We start from the raw sequence: 23977 nt of genomic DNA, 5'->3' as shown, positions 1-23977 counted from the left end.
GAGGGGCTGGGGCGGGGCTGGGCCCTCGGCCCCGGGGTGGGGGATGCTACCTGCTTGCGGACCCTCTTGTTCTTCACCTTGCCCAGCTTCCGGCCCTTGCCCAGGATGGCCTTGGCGTTGCGGGCGGCCAGGGCGATGGACAGGGCCCCGTTCTTCCGCTGTGCACGGGGTGGGCAGAGAAGGGCCGAGGTGAGGGTGGCTGCAGGCAGGGGCAGGGAGGACCCGGGGCCAGCATGCGGGGAAGGAGCGTGGGGTGCCGCCGGGAAGGCCTCTCTCCCAGGGCACCCACCCCTTGAGGCCCAAGCCCCCAGCCTCACCCGCAGCACCGGCTGCAGCATGGTACTCTTGCGCGTGGCTCTCTTGAGGCGCTCGCTGGCCAGCTTGCTGCCCTCCTCGCGGCAGGCAAAGGCCCGGGAGGGGCTGAAGAGGGCGTCCCTGCCCGGAGTGGCCCCTGGCTCTGCCCGCAGGCCGCCCTTGGCCTTCTTCTTGCCTGGTGCTCCTGGCGGCCTCCGCCCCGGCGCCCGATCCAGCTTGGTGCCCGCTTTTTCCTTCACCGTCCGCCGCCTGATCTTCACCTCGCCCTCGGAGCTGGACAGGCGGCAGGCCCCTGTGGGAGGGAGGGCTCTGTTGCAGGGGTCCTGGCTGCCGGAGCCCCCGCCCACCAGGCTGAGCTGGGCTGCCCACGCCCCCTGGTTACCGAGCAGGCCCTGCCTCTCCTTCTTCTTCTTGGCCTTCTGGTTGGCCTCCATCTTGACAACGGAGGAGGGCGAGGGCCCCAGCACGGCCATGCCGGGCCCCGAGTGCAGCCCGGGCTCCCTGGGTGGTGCCTCTGCCCCCAAGAGACCCCCGCAGTCCTCGCTGTCATAGCCACTGCCTGGGAGAGAGGCAGAGGGGTCCACCTGACCGTGGGCAGTCGCGGTGTGTCATGGGGTGGGGGCACAGATCACCACAGGGGGGTCAGGGGGGCTGTGAGTGGAGCCCCATCTCTGCCACCCTCGGCTGCTCCGCGGGGCGGCAGGAGCTGGGCCCGGCCTTCAGGCTGAGGGCGCCTGGGCAGGGTGGGGCGGGCACCTTCCTCTCTCCCTGGGCAACGGGTGCCCACCCGGCAGCCTCTGCTGTCTCTGGCCCAGATGCCTCCCCCAGCCCGAAGCCGCGCCCTTTGTCCTTCCCAGGCATTGAGACCCCCCGGGAAGGGGCGGGGGGCTGGGGGAGGAAGTGTCCACTTCTCCAGGCTCCTGTTTCTGGCTGTGTTTGCCGGGGCCAGATGACCCCTCGGTCGGCCTGGCCGGCCTGGCCTGACACCGCGTGCACGGTGGCTGGAGCAGGCAGCAGGAGGGCTATTTTTAACCGTTTTCCGGGATGCGACCGGGGGCCTCCTTCCTCCCCAAGCCCTGAGTGGGGGCAGAGCACGCAGACAGCACCCCCCCACCCCCCCACCCCTGCTGTCCCGAGAGGGGTTCTCCCTCGCCAGACCCTCCCCTCCTCCCCCGCCCTGCCTGGGGGAGGTCCTCCCTGGGCCACTTGCAGGACAACTTGCCTGCCTCATGGGACGAGGCCACCACCGGCCGTGCGGGGAATCTGGGCATCTCCCTGCTGCCATCACCCTCGGGCTGTGGGCGCCGGGCTGCCCTGGATGCCTTGGCGCTCTTGGCTCGGGATAGCTCCTTGCGGATGCGCCTCCCTGGGCTCACCTCTGCCCGCGGGAAGGGGCCAAGGCCCGTGGGCAGCCCCCTGCCCTTGACCTTTGGCTTCAGCCGGGCTGCCTTGTGGGCCACTGAGGACGCCAGCCCACTCTGGCTGCTGCTCTTCTTGCATCGCGCCTTCTCCTGTGGACAGGAGGTGACGACTGCACTCTCGGGGCCCCCAGCCCGGCCCCTGCCCGTCAGACGGCTCTGCCAATGCCTGGCTCTGGGGTGACACCAAGGGCCTTGCCCTCAAAAGGGGCGAAGCAGACGTCTGGCCAATGTCCCTGGCTGCACAGCCCCTCACTGCCCACCCACAAGGGAGCATGTGCGCCATGGGGACGGGCTGTGACCGGCTGTATGCTTTCCTAAAAGAGGAGGGACAGGAGCAGCCATCCTGGACAGAAGGACCAGCCTCTGACCTGGGGGACAAGCAAGGTGATGGCCCCGGGGAGCCTGTGTTCAGAGCTGTCTCCGAGGAGGCAGGGCCCCGGCCCCCTAAGAGTCGTTCTGCTGAGAATGCAACCACTGGCAGGGCAGAGCCAAGGAGGGAGTGCAGCAGGTGGAGGGCCAGCCAACTGGGACCTGCCTGCCAGGTGTGCTGAAGAGTCAGCCCCTGGTCACACCCGTGGGTGCAGGGGCTCCACCTGCCGTGGGGTACTGGAAGCTCACGAGCCTTGGTTTGCTCATCTGAGCAATGGGACTCGCAGCCGGGTGTCCGCAGAGGGTGGGGAGGACTCACCAGGGAGGCTGCCTGCAGGCCGGCGTAGACGCTCTTCTCCAGCCTGCTGCGCTTCGGGGCGGGCTCGCCCCCACCAGCTCCCCGCAGCTCCGCGCACAGCCGACTGAGGCTGGTCCGCACCGCCCTAGGGCGTGGGGTGGGGCGGGGGTCAGTGTGGGTGCAGGGCAGAGGCAGGCACTGTGGCACCTCAGTCCCCGTGGTGGGTCACAGGGTTGCAGCCTGTGTGCCCAGGGGAGTCCCACCCCTTGGAGGGCCCTGCCCTGGGGGCCGAGCCGGTGCTGGGCACCTGCTGGTCACCGGCCCTCTGCAGCCCGAGGCCCCCAGCCCTGCCTCCCCTGCTCAGCTGTGCTGGGAACGGGGCCGTTTCTGTTTCGTGTACCCCAATCCTTTCACCCTGCTGGGAAGGGACGCCCTCGGGAGGCTCCGGTCATGGCGGTGGTGACCAGAGGCCGGGCAGCGGGATGGGCGCGGGCCCTGGCTCCCTGGGAGGTAGCCCCATGTCGGGGAGCCGTGGCCCCAGCCTTGCCACCTGGGAAATGGGAGAGTCACGCCTGCGCCTCTCGGCGAGGCTGGGTTAGGACTTCGCAGGCCAGGTGCCGCCACAGTCAGGAACAAAGAGGACACTGGACTGTTCCATGAGAACAGAGCCACTCCTGACATTCCTGCCACGGCCGGGGAGAGGACAGGCAAACCCGAGGCCACGCGGTGGGGAGGGGTGGGGAGGGGAGGGGTGGCAGCCCCAGGGAGCCCCCACTGCCAGGCTCAGGCCCTCTTGGAGCTCCATCCCCTGCTGTCCACACGGTCTCGACAGAGGGCACCCTGTGTCCCCATGTCCCAGACAGAGCCTGGGAAATGGCTGAGACTGAGCCTCGGTTTCCCTGCACCCCACGGGTGTGCTGTCCCTCAAGGCCGAGCAGCAGCACCCCAGAACATGCCCTGCCTGATCCCCCTACATCCTGGGCTTCCCGCCTGGTGGGGGCACCCCACTCCCCATGCTGTGTAGGGGCCCCACCCTCCGCAACACCCCCCCGCCCCCCCCCCCCCGTGTACCAGGTGCACGACTTCCTTCCCCTCCCACCCTCATTTCTCATGGGGAAACCGAGGCTTAGGAAGCTCATCTGCCTGTCCTTTGCCAGACAGGGGCTAGGGGGCCTGGCCTCTCACCTTCGTGCCTCCCCAACCCCCCGTCCACATGTGCAGAGAGCCCTGGCTGTTCACAAGAACGAGTCTCAGATGGAGACTGAGAGCTCCGGCCCGCCCTGGCCTTGTGTGGTTGGACGTCCCTTTTCACCTTCCCGCCCAGAGAGGAGCCCAGGCAGGAAGCCACCACAGGGTCCTGCAGCCGTGCACTGGGCCCCAGCCCCCCACTTCCTGTGGAGTAGGAGGCCCGTCCCTTGGGCCTCACTGCTGGCCAACAGCACAGGGCCCCACAGCCTGGAGGAGCGTGGGCCAGAGACCCATCCCTGTCCAGGCAGGAGCCCTTCCAGCCGAGGCCTGCTTTCTCGGAGTCGGGGTGCAGGTGGCTTCCAGGCTGGGGGGTGTGCCAGGTGGGCACGGCAGGGCAGCACTGCCGGCCTGGCTCAGGAAGCACAGTTGGGTCCACACCCTCCCAGGCAGGGCTCCCCAGCAAGCCCCCGCCAGACCCTGCCTGCGGGGGCCCTCTGCTGCCCAGGAGCCCCCACGGTGCTGGCTGGTTCTCAGAGGGAGAGAGCCCTGGGGACCCACGCTGGGTGACACCTGGGCAGGGCAGAGAGACAGCTCGGGGCGGGGGAGCCATATGGTGAATCCCGCCGTCGCCCACAGCCCGCGAGCGGCCCCTCTCCTCCTCCCTGTAACCTTCTCTGCATTTGCTAATGTTTTGTGACATAAAGCCCTGAGATTAATTTTTTGCCTCTGTCTTAATTGAAGGAACCATTTAGTGCCGATTTAACTATTATTACCAAATCATCAGGATTGATGCAGCGCACACGCGCGCGCGCCAATCGTGTTTGGAGGAGCTCGGAGGATTTATGCAAATGGGCCTGCCGGGAGAGGCAATTTGTAGCCTAGAAGGACAATTATACCAGGCCCGGGAGTGCGCCAACGACTGCGCCGGGCGGGTAATGGATAATAACATCGCGCCGGCAGCCGCGGGCCGCGCCACAGCGTGACCAACGGCTTTATACACGCAGATAAAGAGGCTTTTACGCAACGCTGCCTCGCACGCAAAGGGGGCCGGGCGGGGGCACCGGTGGGGGTGATGCCATGGCCACGGCCACACCAGGTGTGTGGAGCTGGCGTGGCCAAGCGCTGGGGCTGGGGCTTCCCGAGGAGACGGGTCCAGGGTGGTGCCGAGTGCAGCTGAGGGAGGGGACCCGGACTCGGCACCCGCCCTGGAGCAGGGCTGTGTCCACTGTCACTCACGACAGCCCAGCGTCCGGGAGGGGAGTGCTGGCCTTCAGAGAAGGCGGGACGGGCCCCGGCAGCCCAGGGAGCTTGGGCGGGACAGAGGAGCCCAGACCCTGGTGCCCGGGCCTCCACGCCCCTGGGCCAGCCCTAGTCTACCCATGGCACCCCGTGGTGGCCCTGAATCCAGGACTCACTTGACTTTCTTGCCATCAGTCCTGGCGAGCTGGCCCCCAGGCCGCAGGGCGGGCAGTGAGCTGGAGTGTTTGCGCTTCCTTGGCCGGCCAGGCCCCCGCCGTGCAGGGCTCCGAGAGCTCTCCTCTCTCCTGGGGGCCACAGAGGGGCAGTCAGAGGCTTATGCCCACCCTGGCTCCCTGACAGGGTCTAGCAGGGGACACTGCCCTCAGGGGGCGGCTGGGGGTGGGGACAGGTGCTCCCAAGACATCTCCTGGGGAGCTCGGCCCTGCAGGCAGAGGGCAAGCCCGGGAGCTGCCCCACCTCCCTGCCTCCCACTTCCGGCCACCCTCACAGTGCTCAGGGGAGCGTCCGTGCCCCTGCTGCAACTGTGGGGCTTCCTCTGCTCCCAGAGAAGCCCCCAATTCCCGCTCTGGCCTCCCAGCCCCCTTCTGCCACTGCCCTGGCTCCTCCACAGGAACCCCTGGTGGCTGAACGCCTCACCCCTCAAGTCTCCTGAGTACCCCTGCCTCGGGGGCCTCTCAGAGAGACCCCAGCTCCTCCCCACAGGCCGTGGGCAGCGCTGGGGTGAGAGCCCGTGGGGGATGCAGGTGCGGGTGCTGCGGGCCCAGCCCTCCCGCGGCCCCAGCCCTCGTGGCCCCAGCCCTCGCGGCCGTACTCGTGGTCGTGCCTGCGCTGCAGGCGGGCCAGCTCCCGCTGCTTCTCCTTGTAGCGCCGCTGCAGCTCCGCCAGCTGCATGCGCATCTCCACCTCCTGCGTGTCCAGCCGGTCGATGGCGGCCTTCAGTGGGCACACCTGGTGGGCAGGGCACAGGGGCCTGCGAGTCAGGCCAGGGCCCAGCACGGGGCCAATGGGGCAGCCTGGGTGCTCGGGGGCCCCTGCCCTGCCACGTTCCAGGCCACGCGGGCAGCGGGACCCCCACCCACACCCCCACTCACAGGCTTGGTCTTGGGGGCCCAGGTGTCCTTTCGCTGCAGGATCTGCATGCGGGGTGTGAGCCGGGGGCCACCACAGGGCTCGGCAGCGGCGGGCTGTGCAGAGGTGGTGGGCATGTCCAGGCCAGCGGCCTCCACCAGGGACCAGGCAGTGGCCAGTGTGGCCAGGTGCTGCAGGTTGAAGGCCAGCACATCCTCCTCCTCCTCTGCTGGGGGGATGGGAGAGTCAGTGTGGCTGCAGGGGGGCACACGGCCCCTCCAAGAGGCTCTTGCAGTCGCTCTGAGGCTGCCTGGCTCCCCAGGACGTGAGGAATAAAGACAAGGGTCAGGCCCTCGGGAAGGGCGGGTGGGCACCGGGCCGGCACCCCCTGCCCCGCTTGGCTCCGGGTCAGGGAGGATCCTCCTTGGCTACAGGGCGGGCAGCTGGGAGGGCCCGCGCCCCTGCAGCAGGACCCACCCGCTGCAGAGCAAGGCGGAGCCCAGAGCACGGAAGTAAGGCGGGACGCAGGGCACAGCTTCCGGCAGCAAGGCCTGCGTGCCCGCACTTCGCACAGCGGCCCTGGACCGACACGTGCTCCGGGGCCCTCAGAGCCACAAGCGGTGCCACGGGAGGCTTTAGGACAGCCACAAGCTGACGCCCGGGGCTGGGGACATGGAGGCTTCAACCATGAACCAAGTTCAGCGTCACACGGGCAGACGCTGCAGACACGGGAGCCTGAGCCTCGTCAACCACGGACGGTCCGGGGGCCGGCGTCTGGCACCACGGCTAAGAGTGTGCCGCCCCCGTCCATCTGCCCAGCAGTCCATCTACCCACCCCCCGTGTGGCTGCCCAAGCAGCCACGGCTGCAGGGAGGCCACCGGCCAATGTGTGGGGGTGTCCCTCAAGTCCTGTGGGGAGGGCAGCTGGCTGGGGCTTCCGGGGGAGGGACGCTGGTCCCGGCCCAAGGCGTGGCCTTGGCCCCTTCTCAGAAGGCATCCACGTTCTTCCACCTTCCCTCGGAACACCCCCACTCGCTGTGCCCCCCCGGGCCCCCATGGCCGTGCTGGGTTCCTCCGGGTCCTTTCCCAGACAGGAGACACTCCAGCATGCTCTGCCCCGGGCAGGCAGGGAGGACGTGGCTGACCCCGGGTAGGGAAGGCGGCAGGGGGAGGCCGTGTCCTCCGGGGGCTCAGGCTGGGGGGTGGCGGAGGGGCTGTCCTCACAGTGACTGCCAAGAACAACAGAAACCTGGGACAGGGGCACAGGTGTTGCAGCCCTGGCAGGGGGAGGGGTGGCCCAACGCGGGGCCAGGGTGTGAGCTGGCGGAAGGTGGCATCCATTCAGGGGACGGGCCTGGAGAATAGAGTCCCGGCCAAGCAGAGGGGCCTGGGCACACACGGCAGGTCCCACAGGACATCTGAGGGTCACGGTGGGTCACGGCCAGGAAGGGGTCAGACCAGAAGGGCCCCGTGGGGTCAGGATGGAGGTGGTCGTGTCCCCGGGGGCACCTGGGAAGAGCACCGATTTTGGATGGAACTTAGGAATACCGTCCTCCACCGAAAGGAACCGGGCTCTGGGGTGGGGGTGGGGGTCAGCGTGAGCCAGGCTGGGCCCAGGCAGGAGGAAGCACCCGGCAACCCCAGGCCATGCGGCCATCTGTACAGTGACGGGCAGGCGGGGATGCCCACTCAGGGCAGGCAGAGCCCAGAGGACCAGGGCTTGGTTCACCCCCAAGGCCACAACAAAGAAGCCAGGGGGTCCCCAGAGGGATAGGGGGGTGCCTGCAGCTCTGGGAGCACCTTCGGGGCCAAGGCCACAGACCTCCAGCACCGAAATCTTCAGTCCTAGAGACAGGACATGGGGTCCAGGTCCCTGGGGAATGGCAGGGAGGAGGGCTGAGGGGCTCTCTTCCCACAGTGAGCTGAGCTGCGCCCCCCACTAGCGGCCAGAGAGGCCCATCTGGGAGCCCCGATCCGTGAAAAGTCCCAGGTCTCCTGGTCTTTTGGGGCCATGGCTATCGTCAGAGGCCCTCGTTCTGCCCCTATGATTGGAGACCAGGGGTGTGTGGCCCCCACCTGGCCTCCCACAGATGGTTCTGCCAGGCCTGGGGGTGGGCCTGGGCCACTCACTGGCCCCTCTGGGCTCCGTGCCCCGTCCCCAGGCTCTACGCTGGCCAGGATCCTCAGGACTCTCCCCCCCCCAGTCTGCCCCCTTCGAATCCTGCCACTTGGCACAGGACGAGGCTGACCTCTGACCTCCTAACTTTAGCAAAACGATCACCGCACTTGCACTTGCGGGGAACAGCTCATTAACTGGGACAAGTGGAGGGGTGAGGGCCAGGGGTTCAGGAGAGAAGGGAGGGCTGAGATGTGACTACCTCTTGTCACACACACCCTGGTGGCCATGGCACTGGCCAGGCTGGACACTTACAACACCCACGCCAGGTTATGCCACGTGACTCCCCACTACGGCCACGTGGTCTATGCGAGTTCAAGGAATGGCTCTGGTCCAGCAGGCTCTCTGCCACGCAGACCGGCCGCCCTGCCACACACACACGCCCTGGGTGTGTAGGGGAGCCCAGGAGTGCCCAGCCCCTCAGCACTGGGGGGACGCACGGGGGTCCTGACCAGGGTTGTCTGGTCACAGCCTCGTGCCCCTCCCCAGGTCTGGGGCGAGGGCTGCTGTGTCCCCACTGGACCTGCAGGCCCGGGGCCCACCGCCTAGGCCCCGAGGTGGCGGAGCCTGGCAGGAGGAGAGACGATCCCCCACCTGCCGTGAGACCCCAGTTCCACAATCTGACGCCCATGGGCCATGACGTCGTTGCGTGTGCATGGAGTGGGGGCTGCCAAGCCGCTGGTTGACAGCAATGGGAGGCGCCCTCCTGCGCCCAGGGGCCCTGCTGGGACATCAGCCGGGCCCCCGCCGGGGGTGGATCTGGCCTGAGCACCTGCCTGACCTCCATGGACGGCCGGTGGGTGGAGATGGACGCTCCCTGGGACCCACCACACCGAGGGGACAACTGAGCCAGGCCCCACGCTGCTGTCTGCCCGGCTGATCCAGAGCCAGGCCCCAAGTCCAGCTCCTGGGGTTTGGGCAAGGGCAGTGGTGCCCGCTCCGGGGGGTTGGGCAAGGGCAGCAGTGCCCGCTCCTGGGGTTTGGGCAAGGGCGGCGGTGCCCGCCAGGCCTTACCTGGCATGGCCTGCTCGCTGCTCTGCCGCTGGGTATCCAGGTCCGCCAGCTCGCTGAGCAGAGCAATCCCGTGAATCCCTGAGCTGCTAGGGGGAGCGGCTGTGCTGGGGGGCCTGGAGGCCGCCAGGGGCTGAGGGTCCAGCAGGCCACCACTGGGCAGGTCCCCCAGGTCGATGGTGGCGGCCACCAAGGCATCCAGGCCTGGTAGCATCCTGGGTGGTGGGCTGTTGTCGGGAGCTGCCCCGGGCTCCTCCTCTGAGTCCTCTGGCTTGAGCTCCAGCTCGGCCTCCTCTGGGGCCAGCCGTGCCCCCTCCTCACCCAGGGGGTCCGGGCTCCCTGCCTGCTGCTCCAGGGCCGGGGGAGAGGCCCCCAAGAGCCCTTGTTCGCCCTCCTCGCCCCCCTCCCTCCTGCTCCCCTCCTCTTGCGCCCCTCCCTGAGTAGAACGAGCCTGGATGGTGGCCTCAGGGACCCCTCCCTCGAGGAGGGCCCCGCACTGCAGTTCTTGCAGCCCCTCAAGTGGGCTGGGGTCCACTGCCGTCCCCTGGGCTCCCCGCTTGGCGGGGCTGGGGGTGGCGGCAAGGTTCTGGGCGGCCTCCCTGGCCCCCAAGAGCAGTCCGGGCTGCTCCTCCAGGCTCACGGGGCCGCAGGGGGGCAGCTCCCCGGGCAGGAACGTCCTTGTAGGCTCAGGCTGGGCCCCTGGGGCGGCGGTTTGCATAGTTTCGGGGTCCTCGAGGTCAGATGAGTGCATGTCTGAGGGCAGGGGGGCGGAGAAGCTCGTGCTGGCCGTGGGGTGCGCGTATCCGGGAGGCAGGTCTGCAAAAGAGGGGGCGGGGGCTGGAGGTCAGGGATCAGGAGAGAGCTGGGGAGCTGGGGAGGAGGTGTGGCCGTTATAGGATGGGGACAGGGGCCTCGAGCCCCAACCACTGGGACCCAAGCCTGGGAGGGAGGGTCTGGGGCTAAACCCACAGGACTTGTGGGAAAGTGTCACGTTAATTAAGGGGCAGCTGGAGGCCGGCCGGGCTGGCCCTCCTTCCCAGGCAGGGCAGCCTCGAGCCCCTCCTGCCACAGCCCTGGGGGTCCTCGGGGCCATGGCTGGCATGGTGTGGTGTGGCTCACCAGAAAAGAGGGATTTTTAAAACATGATGCTTGAATCAGGGCTTTCCCTGAACCAGAACGCGCCGGCAGCGTGTCGAAGGCATTACGCCCCATTAACTGCAATAAAAAAAACTAAGGGAAAAAAAAACCTTAAAAAAAAAAAAGCTCTCTGTTGGCTCAGTCTCCTTATTGTGAAACTAGGATGGGTTTTATGTTCACCACACGGGTTTCCAGTGTAAACTCTCAGCCTAGTTCGGGGAGAACCGAATAGGCGGGCGGCAGGGCCAGGGCTGTGGCCAGGGTGAGCTCGCTGTCCCTGCCCAGCTGTGCCAGCCTTGCAGCCAGGCCGGGCTCCATGCCGGGCGTGCCGTGGGCCACCCCAGTGTGCACGGGCGCTTCGCACTCCAGAGCCCCCAGTGGTGGGCCTGACCTCTGACCTCTGTCCCACCCCATCTGCCAAGGGCTGGGAAGGAGGCAGCTGGGACAGTGTGTTCCTCCCACGGATTGTCCACAAGGGTGGGGGGAGAACGGAGGGGAGCCACAGTGTCCTGGCCCTGACGGGGGCCTCGGTGGGCGAGGGGCACCCCCCGCAGGTGCCAAGCGGCAGCCCTGAGTCAGCTGTGCCCACCAGGTGGGCACAGGAGGGCTGAGTGGAGTCCACGCCAGGCCAGGCCAGCCGCATGCTCTCACCTGGTTCCAGTGAGGCAACGCCGGCCCCGGGCCGCCGGCCGTCCCCACTCTCGTCCTTGGCGCTGGGCACCTTGGAGCCAGGCCCAGGGCTGCTGGCGGGGCAGACGGGTAAAGTGCACGGGGCGCCAGGCCGTGGCGGGGGTGTGGGGCAGCTGGCAGGGGGCTTCAGTGTGGGCGGGTGGCAGCAAGGTGGTAGCTTGATGGGGCCTGTGGCGGGCGAGGGGGCGCCCTGGGCCGAGGGGGTTAAGGCAACTGGCTTGTGGGTGGACTTCAGGGCCTTCTCCTGGGTGGGCTCCTCCAGCTCCAGGGGGTGGTCCTCCGGCTTCCGCTGTTGGGGTTGGGGGAGAGGCTCAGCCGGGCGTGCTGCCCCCACTCCCACACCTCAGGCGTGCAGGGGGTCCCCAGACCAGGCCGGGTCCACAGAGGGAGGGAGGGAACTGCCCCGTTCTGGGTACCTGGAACTGGGCGGCCCGATGCAGCTGCTGCTGCTGTTGCTGCTGCTGCTGCTGTTGCTGTTGCTGTTGCTGCTGCTGCTGCTGCTGCAGGGCGTAGAGCTCTTGCTGCCGTAGGAGCTGGGAGCGTGAGTAGACGGGGAGCTGGCCCGCGTGCTGCATGTGGGAGGCAGGGCCCCGGCCCCCATACATGGAGGGCCACAGCGAGGCCTGGTCCATGACATCCGCTGCGGGAAGGGCCAGAGAGAGATCAGGGGTGCACGGTCTGGGACTGCTTCCCCAGCGCCCCTGCAGGTCCGCCCTTGGCTCGTGGCTCCCTGCTGAGAGCTGACTGCCCCCCAAAGGCTGCTCCTCCTCCAACAGCCCCACAGCAGGCGGCCTGGGCCAGGGCCTTACCGAGCGTGTGGGGGGCACTGTGGGGCGCAGGCTCCGAGGGCAGGATGACCAGCTGCGTGGGGGCGTCCTGGGGCAGGGGGAAGACGGAGGGCACGGGGCCAGCCACAGAGGCAGGGAAGCCGGGGGGCAGGTTCTGGTGCAGGGCGGGGTGCCCCAGGCCTGTGGGGAGGGCACGGAGGTGGTCAGGACGGGACGCCAGTCAGCCCCATTCCGGCCCCCACCTTTCCCCAGCACTGACCGTAGGAGTGTCCCCCCATCCACAAGGAGGGGCTGCGCGTGCGAGGCAGCCAGGGGGGGTGGGCAGGGTGGGGGGCCGGGTCCCCCCCCAGCTGGCCACCCTGCATCATGAGGTGGGGGGCCAGGTCTCCGGGACAGCTGCTTGACGGGTGGATCCGGGCAAAGTCCACGAGGTCTTTGTTGTCCCTACAAGATCATGGGGCTCAGCTCTGCCACCGCGGCCCCAGGGGAGCCTGCAGCCACCCCCCTGGGAGGGGTGACCCCAGACTCCAGGCCCTGCGGTGGCCCTGTTGGGGGAGGGCACCAGCAGAGCCCCCCAGCACTGTGAGACCCCTGCCCGGGCCGGGCCACAGACCCGACCATCCGGGTGTGACCACATCTCGCTTTCTCCCGCGGGGGTGCCGAGCCGCCAGCCCGGAGGTGGGCGGACCCCACCCCCACGGCCACAGCCAGGCTCTTACTGCAGCAGCAGCTCGCGGCCAGCCAGCCCCAGGCGGTCGTCACACAGCCTCGTCCTCTCCTCCTCGGCCTCCAGGTCCAGCGCGTGTGCAGAGCGGGGCCCCCCGCCGGCTGCACGGGAGAGACGGCAGGAGGCAGAGAGAGGGTTGGGGGCCACTGGCTGAAGCAGGCAGTGACCCCACTTTGAGCCACGGGACTGAGGCACCGAGGGAGGGTCCCCTGGCCCCGGGGGCCTCGGAGCCTCTGCCGAGTGAGGTGGGGGCGTTGAGCAGACTCACGGGCAGGCAGGGCCTTCCTCCCTCCCCGGGGGGCCCTACCTTTGAACGTGGGGGCGGCCCGGCCCTGCCGCCCGGAGTTGGCACCATAGGCCGTCTCCGACCGGCTCACCGTATCCTTCTGCCGGGCCAAGGCCACCGCGATGCCCACCGGCGGCTGCCGCGCCTCCCCGTCGCCATGCGGGGCATCGTGCTCCCGGCTGCGGGCACAGTCGGGCCTCTCTGCCTGGCCGGGGCCCTTGGAGGACGGGAACTTTGCTTCCTGCTGAGCACAGCTGGCCTTGAGGCCGTCCAGGCCCACGAACGGTGCCTTCTGGCCCACGACCAGGGCCTGGTTGCTGTACTTAAGCAGGTTCTTCATGGCCGAGACCTCGCCCGGCGGGGTGGGCAGCTCCTGGGACAAGAGTGCCGCCTGCTGCAGGCCGCTGCCGAAGGGGTCCAGGTAGGTGCCCGCCTTGTGCTCCTCGCTGATGGCCATTGCGGTGCCCTGGCCTGCCTGCACGCCCCATGGGGGCAGGTGGGACCCGCCGTAGCCCAGACAAGCCAGCTCCAGGGACTTGCGCTTGGCCTCGGCCCCCGTGCCCCCTGGCTCCGGTTCAGGGGCCACCAAGTGCTGCTGATGCCGGATCCGGGCCACCTTCTGGGTCCCAGAAGCACCAGTCGGGGCTTCCTTGAGGGCGGTCTTATCTAAAGTGCAGCAGGCCTGGTTGGCCTTCCCAGCCAGCGGGTCCTGGTGACCGGGCCGGGCACAGTCCTGTGAAGGCGCAGGCAACTCGAAATAGCCGCCTTTGTCCAGACAGCCTTTGGGGAGCCCCGGGAAGGCGGCCTCGGGGCCCGCGCTGTTGAGATACTCCAGGCCCTTTAGCCGGGGGTTGAGGGCTGCCTCGAAGCCCCCGGGCCGCCGCTCAGCCGTGCCCTCAGCCTTCAGGTGGGCATAGGAGACCCCGTAGGGCGCAGCGTGGTCAGAAGCCGGGGCCCCCTCCAGGTGCCGGTCCTTGCCCTCGGCCACCACAGCACAGGCCTCGGCCGCCTGGAAGGGGCGGCTCTTGTCGGCTAGGTGACCCACGGAAGGCACAAAGGTGGGCCTGCTGGCCTTCAGGTCCCGGGGAACTTTGTCCTGCAGTGGGCAGAGCCCGTCGGGCCCCCCATGCAGCTGCAGGCAGGGGAAGGAGCCGGTGGCCGTGCCAAGGGGAGGGGGAGGCCCGGCGGGCAGGCCCGACGGCACCGAGTAGGACGCGGCGTGGTGCAGCATCTGCCGCCGCTCCAAGCACTCGCCGAAGGCTGGCCCAGGCTCCATGGGGCCCACCGCCTCCTTTGCGCAGCGCCCGGGGGCCACCGCCCCCACTCCGGGCCGCCCCAGCGAGCCCCCCGCACAGCTGGCCAGCGTGGCCTTGCCCGAGTCGCCCTCGAGGGCCTTGGCATTGAGGAGGCAGGAGGTGGGGTGCTTGGGGCGGCCCTCGCAGGTGCCTCGGGGCACAGGGACCCCCTCCTTGCAGTGCCCGTCGGCCAGCACCAGCTTGTGCCGCTCCTTGCCACCATCCTCCTCGGCCGCCGGGCGCTCCTTGCCCTCGGCCGCCTTGCCGGCCTTCTCTCTGCCCAGCTCCTTGCCCATGAGGAAGCGGTCGAACTCCTTGGGGCCCTTCTGCAGGGGGCCGGCCTCGCCCCGGTCGCGACTGCAGGAGCCGATGGGGTGGGCGGGTGCAGCGCGGGCCACGCCAGGGAAGTTGTGGTTGGCGGGCAGGAGGGCGGGCTGGGGGGGCAGGTTGCGCAGGTAGAAGTTATCTGTGTGCAAAGAGCCGGGTCACCAGCAGGCCTGGAGGGCCCAGACACACCCAGACGCGCCCGGTGCTTCTCTAGCCCCAGCTGGCACTGAACCAAGGTCACTGTCTAGGGAAGGTCTTTGTTTTGGTTTTTTCCCCTAAACTGCGTAAAGCACACATAACGAAACGTTACTGTGTTAGGTGCAGTTCGAGGCGCTGAGTGCATCCGGTGTCAGGCGATCATCACTGCCGTCCACCTCCACAACTTTTCCATCGTCCCAAACTGAAACTCTGTCCCCAGTAAGCACTCACTGCCCCCGAGGTTCTGACTTAGGTTCAGTTCCGCCCGGAGGTGGGAGGTGCACACACCTGGCGGCCCAGTGAGGGCGGGGGGCGGGCGCAGGTGAGCATTCACACAGCATAAACCCACAGGGTCTTTACAGACGGTGTCAGAGCCTCAGACACTAAGGACAGCTGTCTCCTCAGGCTCCTAGTGACCCCAAGGAGGAAGGGACGCCCAGGGTGCCTTGTGTGCCCCTGGCTCCCCTGCACCCAGGGCACCCTGGGGTCTCTTAGCCCCAAGTCCCTCAGCATCTTAACTGTGGGTGTTTCGCCGATCGGCCTGGGTGATGGGTCAGAACAGGAAGGAAGAGATCGGCCCTGGCTGGAGAGCAACAGCTGGACTCGGCCCACCGTGGCTGGGGCACACCTTCTACCCCTCAGAGGGTCTGCTCCTGCTCTTACCACAGGTCCCCGCCCGAGCCGGGACCAGGTCACTACCTCTGGGAGGCCCTGGGGGGCTGCCTCTCCCCAGCCCAGCTGGGTGGGTGGGCGGCAGGGTGGACGCCAAGAGCTGACAAGGGGGCGAACAAAAGGAACATTTGGAACTTGTAAAATTGTCCTCAGTCATGTAAATTCCTTGTCAATTTCCTGCTAATTAGAAACAAGGGGGAAGGGGAGTAGGAAGGGGTAGCCTGGGAAAAACCTAATTAGCTCAATTTCCAAAACCAAATAATGTTCTTGGACGCGGCTCTACCACAATATTGTGAAAGCCGAGAGGCGGCCTGTGCTCCGTGACACCAGCAGGCCCACTGCCCGGAGGGAGTCCCGGGCTCTGGTTCAGGGGTCGGGTTTCCAGGCTGGGACCAGCACCTGCCCGCCTGACAAACGCTGTCAAAATAGCTGCACGCGCCGGGGCTCACGCGGGCGTTTGGGGATCCGGCCGTGGCCGTCACGGCCATCCTCCGGGCGGCAGAGCCCTGGCCTCCAACCCAGAAGCCGGGACTCTTGGGCGCCCAGGGTAAGACCCTACTCTCTTGGGGGGCTGGATGCCCCCCCAGGGCCTTGCCTGCACCAATCACGACGGCCAGTCCGGCCAAACCAAAGGTGCAGCTCTGCGGGCCCACCCTTTGGCACTGACCCCACTGTGTGTGACCAGCCACCTCCTGGACCCCCTGGGAGACCCCCAACCCACTGAACGCACCCCTCCCCTCCTGAACTGCTGCTCCCCAGGCCGGCCCCCACAGCCCGGGCCAGGAACGGGGTCACCTGGGCCCTCTGTCCCTCCCTGCCCCAGTCTCGTCCTTGCTCTCACTGATTCCAGCCTCTGTGGGACCCCACGTCCACACTGTGAGTCCCTGAAACATGGTCACTAACCCTGTGGTCTTCCTGGCCCAGCTTCCTGGCATTTTAGGGAGGTTCCTAAAATGCAAATGAGACGTCTGTCACCTCACTCAAGAAAAACTCAACTTAGAGACAGGTTCCCAGCCGGTCCCACGTCCAGCCAGGCTGAAGCCCTTATAGGTTCCTAGACGGGTCCTGCTCGTGGGACCAGCCTGTGCTGGGCCCACCCTCCCCGAGCCCTCACTGGCTGTCTTCTCATCAGCAAACATTCAAACTCTGTGCCCCTTCTCTAGGGATGCCCACTGCCAACAAGGTGAGTGGCCCCTCGAACAGAGCTGCTGCCCCTCCCCACGGCCAGTCAGCACCACTGACTTCAGGACCCGGCAGGGGCTTGGGGTCTGGCCTCGTGCGGCCCAGGTCCAGCCCAGGTCCAGCGAGCCCAGGCCTCAGTGGCTTCCTCCAGCCCCCACCTGATGGCATCTCCTCCTGAGCCACCTGGGGGCCCTCCGCCCAGGCTGGGCACCGAGGAAGCTGGTGCCAGCCCCTCGGCTGCTCGCGCCTGAGCACCGGGAGCTGGGCAGAGACCCGCACACCTAACCCGCTGCCCGGGGTGGTCCTGGCCCCAGGGTTTGAATCCTGCGGTGCCTGAGGGGCAGGCGCCCCCTTCTCCCCACACCCGGCCCTGCCCGAGGACGCCTGGTGCCCCAGGCTCCCAGCCCCGCACCCCCCAGGACGCCCTGCACCCCACGCCGCACTTGCCTTTTTGGGTTCCATAGAAACGGTGCTGCCCGTAGAGAACGTTGCTGTTTCCATGGTGATCCAAGTGGCTCACGGGTAGGAAAGTGGATGCCAGACTCCCCGAAAACCTGGGGTACCCCGGAGCTGGGGAAGCAAGGAGACCGCTGTGGAGGCGAGTCCCGTCGCGGCTGCGTGTGCCCTGACCCCAGGGGCAGCCGGCGGGGGGCCCAGGAGCGGAGCCTCGTGGAGCCCGCCAGTGGGAAATCAACCCATCAATACATCATATTAACTCTGACTCGACTAACACCGTCCCTCTGGAGCAGCACAAATTGAATTGCTGACGGGCGGGGGAGGGGCAGGCGCGGGGGCGGTGGGGGGCTCTGACTTCCCTCCCAGCAGCACTCGGGGCGCAGCTGCCAGGCAGGGAGCTGCCGGGGCTCTAGGAGCTCTGGGGAGGCGTCAGGGGAGGACGCTCCGCCCAGCTCCCGCCAGGGGACGGCCAGGGCAGACTGGGCCTCCCTCCACCTACACCATCCCCCAGGTCCCCGTGGGAGGACAGTCCCTGGCCCACACCCCTAGGCCGGTGCAGCTGAGATGTGGCAAGTGTCCACCCTGTGGGAGGTCACAGGTGTGTCCACCTGGGGAGGAGACTGAGCCCTCCACGGTGGCAGGGCCTCTTCTGCTCTGGATCTGCATGGGAGGCGGGGCCCCTCGCAGTGGCAGCATCGCCCCCCAATCTCCTGCATGGGTCCCCGAAACCCTACCCGGTGACTCCAAGTAGCGCCAGGCAGGCCCCTCTCTGGCCTGGGGGGTCTGTGCCCCTGAGGCAGCCTGCCCCTGCCCAGCCACACCCTGGAGCTGATCCCCGCCAGAAGGGAAGGGTGCCCGACCTACAGGACAGGCAGGATGAGTGTCGGCCTGGGGGGCCTGTCTGTGGAGGACCCAGGCCTCAGGCAGCCTTCAGGCTCAGCCTCCCCAACGCCCCCTCTGGCCTGCTGGTTGCCAGCCGGCCCACCCTGCTCGCTGCTGCCCCCGCAGCCACTGCCAGACATGGGGCCCAGGTCTGCCCAGCCCTCCTCGTGCCCAGGCTCTGACGAGGCCCGTGTGAAACACAGGACAGGGTTGGGGCTGGGGGCCGAGGGGCCACAGCGGGCACATGGGGTCATGCAGCCCCTGCAGGCCTGAGGCTGGCGGGAGCCCCGAGGGGCAGGCATTTGAGGCAGCGCACCTGGAACATCAGCGTGGGAACAGCCTGCCAGGAGGCCCCCGCCTGTGAGTCTCCCGCCTACTCATGCTTTGAGCTACTGCTCTGGGCATCTTCCCCAGAGGAAAACAGGCCCCAGCTTCTCTTGGGGACTCCACGATTGTCCCAAGAGCTTCCTGACACCGACTGCCTCGTGTCAGGCTGCCCTGGTGGTGTCAGGGGAGCAGGAATCCTCGGGCTTCCCCCAAGGAGCAGAACAGCCACAGAGGCAGGAGCCAGGAGGGACCTGTAGGCCGCGGTTCTGGGTGGGGAAGGGCAGGTGGGTCCCAGGTGTGTGGATTCAGTACTGGTCACGCTATCGCTTGATGAAAGCGTGCCTTGAACTACACACACGGGGAGCCGTGCACCAGACCCCCTGCGTGTCACAATGAAGTCACTGATAAGTCCCGCAGCAGAGAGCTTCATTTAATCTTGCTTCACTTTTCCCCAAACTCCTTTTATCACCAATCCCCGTGTGGCTTTCGTAACACTTTTCAATAACTCGTGGCCCGAGTGTTCCACGGAATGTACTCTGAGAAACAGTTCCGGGAGTCAAGCACCGAAGGGCAGGTCCAAATCCCAGGGCCTGTGTCCACCCCAGGCCTCGGGGCCCTGGGCCGTTCGCCTGGGCCTGGACACTCGACCTCGGACCTAGGGGTGCTCTCCGTGGGTACTGGGGGTGCTCCGCTGGGAGCTCCAAGGCCGGGCCAGGAGGTGGCCCTCTGCAGAACAGGAGGTCTGGGGTGGGTCACACTATGGGACAGGGACAGTCCCTGGAACCTGGCTCAGAAGGGAGGACGAGGAGCAGAGCTCACAGGCGTGTCAGGCAGGGACACTCTGGGTCCCCCAGGAACAAGGTGCCAAGGTTGGTGGTGCCCCTAGTCCCAGAGCAGCACCCTACACCCTAGGCCTGTGGGCCCCGCTGTAGTGGAGGCCACCTTCAGCCCGTTGACGTCGTTCAGTGTTCTCTGGCTCAGCAGATCCTGGGTGAATCCAAGGAACTCCATCCCCAAGAGATGCTCCGTGCAAAACAAGCTGCAGGTCACACGGCTCTAAGAGTGCGCCCCACGCCCCTCCCCATGTGGAGTCGCAAGAAGGGCACGAGCATTGTAAAGGCTCTGAGAAGTCCCGCGACATGGAGACCTGCTCCGGGCGGAGGCTCCTGGGGAAGGTGCCCACCCTGCCCTGCCCTTGTGGAGGACACAGGCCGGGCCTGCCGACTGGCCTGGGTGTGGGGACACATCTGGAGCAGCTTCTGGAGGACCTGGCAGAGGCTGAGAGGGGACGGGGTGGCAGTGAGGGGGCGGGAGCAGCCGGGCAGGGGTGGGGGCTGATTAAACCTCTGCAGCTGTCCCCCTTTAATTGGCTGCCGTGAAATGTTTTACGAGGCCTAGGTTTTTGGTAAACAGAAGTCTGAACATTCCTCCTTCCCAGACGGCGTTTCCCAGGCGCGGAGCCCCCGAGCCCCCTGGGGAGGTCCAGGCTGCTGCCCACCAGCCCAGGGGGAGCTGGCATTCAGCTGGCCGAGCGGTGGGCTCCTTCCTGCCTGGTGCCCTTTGGGGGCAGCATGAGGGCACAGGCCAGGCATGTGGCCACCTGGGCAGGGAAGTGAGGACAGAAGCCTAGCAGGGGCCTAGGCCCGAAGGCCTGGCAGGCTCCACCCCCCTGAGGCCCTGGTGGGGAATCAGGGCTGGAGGGGGGCAGGAAGGAGGGGGCAGCGGGGAGTGGCAGGAGGGACGGAGGGAGGGGCCAGGGTGCCACCAGGAAGGGGCAGGGGAACCTCAGGGCGTGGGGGCCCTGCAGGGCAGAGACAGAGGAGGGGAGAGGGTCCTTCCAGCCCAGCAGTAGAAAGCCCCTTTCTCCTTCCCAAAAAGACTGCACTCTCAGAATTCAAGACAATAAAAAAATGATTTTTATGAATCAGAGCAGCTGTTCTGAGACCAGAAGCCAGAGCTGCTGTGCCCAGGCCGGGGGACACCGTGTCCTTGGAGGGGCTGCCGGGGAGGGGGTCCCAGGGAGGGATGGGTGGGCATGGAGGCCCCAGCCTGGCCAGGGCACAGACAGCGGCAGGACAGGAGCAGAGGGGGCCGCAGCACCTTGGCCCCACTGCTGCTACGGCGTGGTGGCCCCAGAAGCCCCTCCCCAGACCCCCCTGGGTCAAAGCTGCCTCGATCACCCAACTGACCGCACCAACTGGGGCTGAGCAGACCGTGGGCGGCAGGGCTCTGGCTGCTGAACCCAGGGGCGCTGGAGGTCTCACCGAGGACGTCCCATCCCACCCCCACTGCTGGGGTTGCCAGGAGCCTCGGAATCTCCCCAGATAGGGAAACTGAGGCTCAGAGCCTCAAGGCTGGTGCAGCTCTAGCCTGTGGAGACTCCTCCTTGCCTGTCTGCTCCGTAAGAGGCAGCCCCCGGCCTGGTCTGCCACAGGCCCCCCCGCCGTGGCTGCCTGGCTGTGGGCAGGGTCCACGTGCAGCCCCACGCCCAGAGCCCAGCTGAGTCCCTGGCGCTGGGGTAGCAGGAGCTTGCGGGGGCAGGGGGCGCTCACCCCAAACACAGGGACTCAGAAGGCAGAGGGGACGCTGGCTCAAGTCCCGGCACAGCCCGTCCTGAGCCCGTTTCCTCACCCCAGCGACGGGCGTAGCCGCTGGGCAGCAAGGTGCTGCCGGGAGGACACAAGGCCAACGCCCCTCAGGGCCAGTCTCAGGACAAAGTGTCACTGTCCTGCCTGACCCAGAGCCAGGGCTGGCCGTGGGACCCCTGCCCCGGGGCCACCTGCAGCTGCGAGAACCAGGCCCCTCATCCAAGCCAGGCTGGATAGGGGGCCCTTGGGACCCCCGGCCCACATGCCTAGCTCACTGGGGCTCAGGTTCTGCCACCAGGACACCCCACCTGGCTGCCACAGGGCTGTGTCCCCCCCCCCCGAGCCCTCCCGGTGTGGCCTCACTCCCCGAGGGCCTCTGCCAGGCGCAGGGCTGGGCACTGGTCCCCATGGTCATCAAGATGGGACCGGCATCCTCCGCAACAGCGGATGGCGTTGAGCCAGGCCTCGGACGGGAGGCGCACACGGGCCCCTCCACCCGCAGGGGCTCAGGCTGCGGCAGGACGTGCGGAGTAGGAGGGCAAACTCCAGGGGGACGGGGGCTGGGCCCTGGCAGGGGTGGCCGGCTGGGGCAGGCCACAGGGGGGGCCGAGGGCCCTCGAGGGGGCACCACTGAGGTGGTCCACGGCCCGGAGGGGGGCAGGTTAGGAGGCCATTTTAGCCACGGAGGAAACAGGCCGAGCGGGAAGGAGACCCCCGGTGTGGGAGCAAGGGGGCCCGACGCAGGGCAGGCGCACAGACGGGTGGCCCCGCAAGGACGGAGCTACAGGGGCCTCGAGAGCCCCAGGCCGCAGGGCGGTGGGCACAGGCAGCACCCCTGTCCCCTGCACAGATATGTCCCGGCTTGTGGCCAGAAGCCTGGGCGAGTCCCCAGGAAGGGGGTAGGGGCGGCAGGGTGGCTGCGGTGTGGGGCTCGTGGGCCTGAGCAGCAGGGAGCGCTCGGGGGCTGCCCCCGCTGGAGCCAGGCCAGGTCGGATGCACAAGTGGCCAACGGGGTGGGCGGTTCGGCGGACGGCCAGTGCCTGCACGTGTGCCTACTGCCCCGCGGCCCCTCCAGGTGGCACAAGAGACCGTGAGTAGCCCTGGCCGGGGGAGCTCTGTGGCTCCTGCCCCGCCCTGCCCAGCTGAGCCCCCCAGGAACAGAATCCCCTTTCATAGGCCCTGTGGGTGGTCCCAGCCCAGCAGCTGGGGGTGGGTGGGAGGGACGGGACCCGGCTTGCTGACAATAGGGCCAGCTGTGCAGTACCCCACCCTGCTCCGACCCACCCAGGGCCGCTGGCCGGACGGTGGCTCACCTCCCTCACCCCCACCCGGGCCAGTTCCGCCGCCCGCCCCCGCCCGGAACCCCGGAGGGGTCCACCTCTGGCAGAACCCCTTGTTTTGGGTGAGCCAGAGCAGACGGGAGGCGGGGGCTAGGCCAGATGTTCCAGCCCAGCTGCCCCAGTTCCGGGGGCCTGCCCTGCACCCCCAGCTGTTTCGGCAAGCAGGAGGCATAGCCCCTACGGTGGTGGCTCCCCCGCGGGTGGGGGGAGAGGAGGGTCTGGGAGGCCCTGCTTGAGGTGGGGCACCGGGCCGACCCCCGCTGGGTTCCTGCTCGCCTGCCCCACGCTGGCTCCCTGGCCTTGATGCAGAGGCCGGGCGGGGAGGGGTGGAGAGCTGGCTCTGCCTGGCACTCGCCTCCCTGCCCGCTCTGGTGCTGTGAAGGGACGGGGGGGCGAGGGGGACAGTGGCACCCAGGCAGCCCATCGCGCCCCTCCCCCGAGCGCCCACGGCAGAGAAACAGGCCCCGGCGTGCAGGCAGCCAGCTGGCGCCCCGTCAAACCAGCAGCCAGGCACGCTGCCCGGGCAGCCGGCCAGCCTCGCGCCCCGCCTGCCTGCCACTGGCCTCGCCGCTCAGCCCGCGGCAGCACCATGCGGCTGCAGAGGGCAGGGGAACCCCGCAGGGAGGGGATCCCGAGGCGGGGCAGCTTCACTAAGGCAGGGGACAGAGGGGCCCACTGAGGCACGGCCTCGAGATGTGCGTGTGGCCTAGGAGACGCTGTTACCCTCAGCAGGGCCCGGCACGTGGACACGCGAGTGCTCTCCTGTCCCTTCCTCAGCCCGGAGGCCCCGCACTCTGGGGTGCACACCCACTTCCCCTCGTCCCGCATCCACCTGTGCCGGCCCCCCAGGCCCACTGCCCGGCACAGGTGCCCCCACCCGCCTGGGCACATCACGCAGGACCACTGTCTCCCCAGCGACGGGGGCTGCCCAGCAGGTGGACAGGCGGCTGCTGACCTCAAGGCTGGTCTCAGAGAGAAGCCCCTCCTCAGTGTGGCACAGCCAGGGCCACTGGGCACCGTCCCGTCCTCCCGCGCAGGCACAGAGGACTTGGCACAGCCGGAGCCCAGAAGCCAAGGCCCCGGGGCCACCCGCACCCCGACACACACGTCTGGGTGTGGCCGCCCAGCCAGCCAGGGGGACTCCCTGGGGCTGAGGGAGGAGGATGGAACCTGCCAACATGCCGGGCCCCCCATGAGGGGCCGAGGGCCGGTGGGTGCCCGGTGGGCTGCGAGTGTCTCCACCCTGGCAGCTGTTGGCACAAGGGGAAGTGGGCATCTGGAGGCCGTTGTAGGCGCTGTCTGCCTGCAGGCTGCCTCCCACCCTCTGAGCAGCCCCTGGGGGCAAGGCGGGGCTCCAGGGCAGGTGGTGTGACCCACAAACCGCCCCTTGCTGGCGGGGTCCCCGAGGCTGGGATGGAGGGAAGCGGTGTACGTGCAGAGGGCTCGGGGGACGGGCTGGTGCCTCTCCTGGGCCCTGACCAGGGGCCACCGTCACAAGGAGGGGAAACCAAGTCAGCCAGCCGGGCACATCCATGCACCTGTGGTGGGCCCGCGTGGGGGAAGCAGTGCTGTCTGTGTCTGCTAAGGGGTCCCTGTGGCTGTTGGGGTGCCCCCTTGCCTGCCCCCAGCCCCGTGCTTGGCCACCCTCCTCCCTCCCGCAGACGTCCTGGGACCCAGATGCTACTGCTGGCCGGGGTGTCCGCCCAGTAGACACAAAGGCTGAGGAACGGCGGGGGTAGAAGCAGGAAGGTGGGGGCCCCCACGGCCAGCCCGGTCAGAGTGGGGTAGGCACAGGCCGGCCTGGGCTGAGAACCCCGCTCTGCCCACTGCTCTGCCCACCACGTCCTGAGGACGTGGCCTCCCCTCCGTGCGGGAAGGGAGCTGCTCCTTCCCGCCTGCCCAGCGTGTGCACCCTGTGCCTAAAGCCCAGATTATTTTAACAACTGTCCCTCACTCGTCACCTGTTCTGATTGGAA

General features: G+C 68.0%; 1 protein-coding gene across 1 annotated transcript in view; it reads right to left on the bottom strand.

Moving 5' to 3' along the window:
* Positions 1-23977, bottom strand: part of BAHCC1 (BAH domain and coiled-coil containing 1) — a 54361-nt gene that overhangs the window by 6996 nt on the left and 23388 nt on the right. The window contains exons 3-18 of the mRNA XM_045569686.1: positions 16856-16978; positions 12756-14495; positions 12441-12549; positions 11981-12165; positions 11743-11901; positions 11350-11573; positions 10895-11222; positions 9110-9922; positions 5943-6145; positions 5663-5799; positions 5007-5135; positions 2425-2548; positions 1538-1826; positions 698-874; positions 318-607; positions 51-158 (exon numbers count right to left, since the gene is read on the bottom strand). Coding sequence (XP_045425642.1) covers positions 51-158; positions 318-607; positions 698-874; positions 1538-1826; positions 2425-2548; positions 5007-5135; positions 5663-5799; positions 5943-6145; positions 9110-9922; positions 10895-11222; positions 11350-11573; positions 11743-11901; positions 11981-12165; positions 12441-12549; positions 12756-14495; positions 16856-16978 — 5138 coding nt within the window. The remainder of the gene's footprint in view (positions 1-50; positions 159-317; positions 608-697; positions 875-1537; positions 1827-2424; positions 2549-5006; positions 5136-5662; positions 5800-5942; positions 6146-9109; positions 9923-10894; positions 11223-11349; positions 11574-11742; positions 11902-11980; positions 12166-12440; positions 12550-12755; positions 14496-16855; positions 16979-23977) is intronic.

This window comes from Lemur catta, chromosome 15 (genome assembly GCF_020740605.2).
Source record: "Lemur catta isolate mLemCat1 chromosome 15, mLemCat1.pri, whole genome shotgun sequence".
In the NCBI taxonomy this organism is placed as follows: Eukaryota; Metazoa; Chordata; class Mammalia; order Primates; family Lemuridae; genus Lemur; species Lemur catta.
Note: the sequence above shows the minus strand (reverse complement) of the source record. Positions and strands in the feature narration are given on the sequence as shown.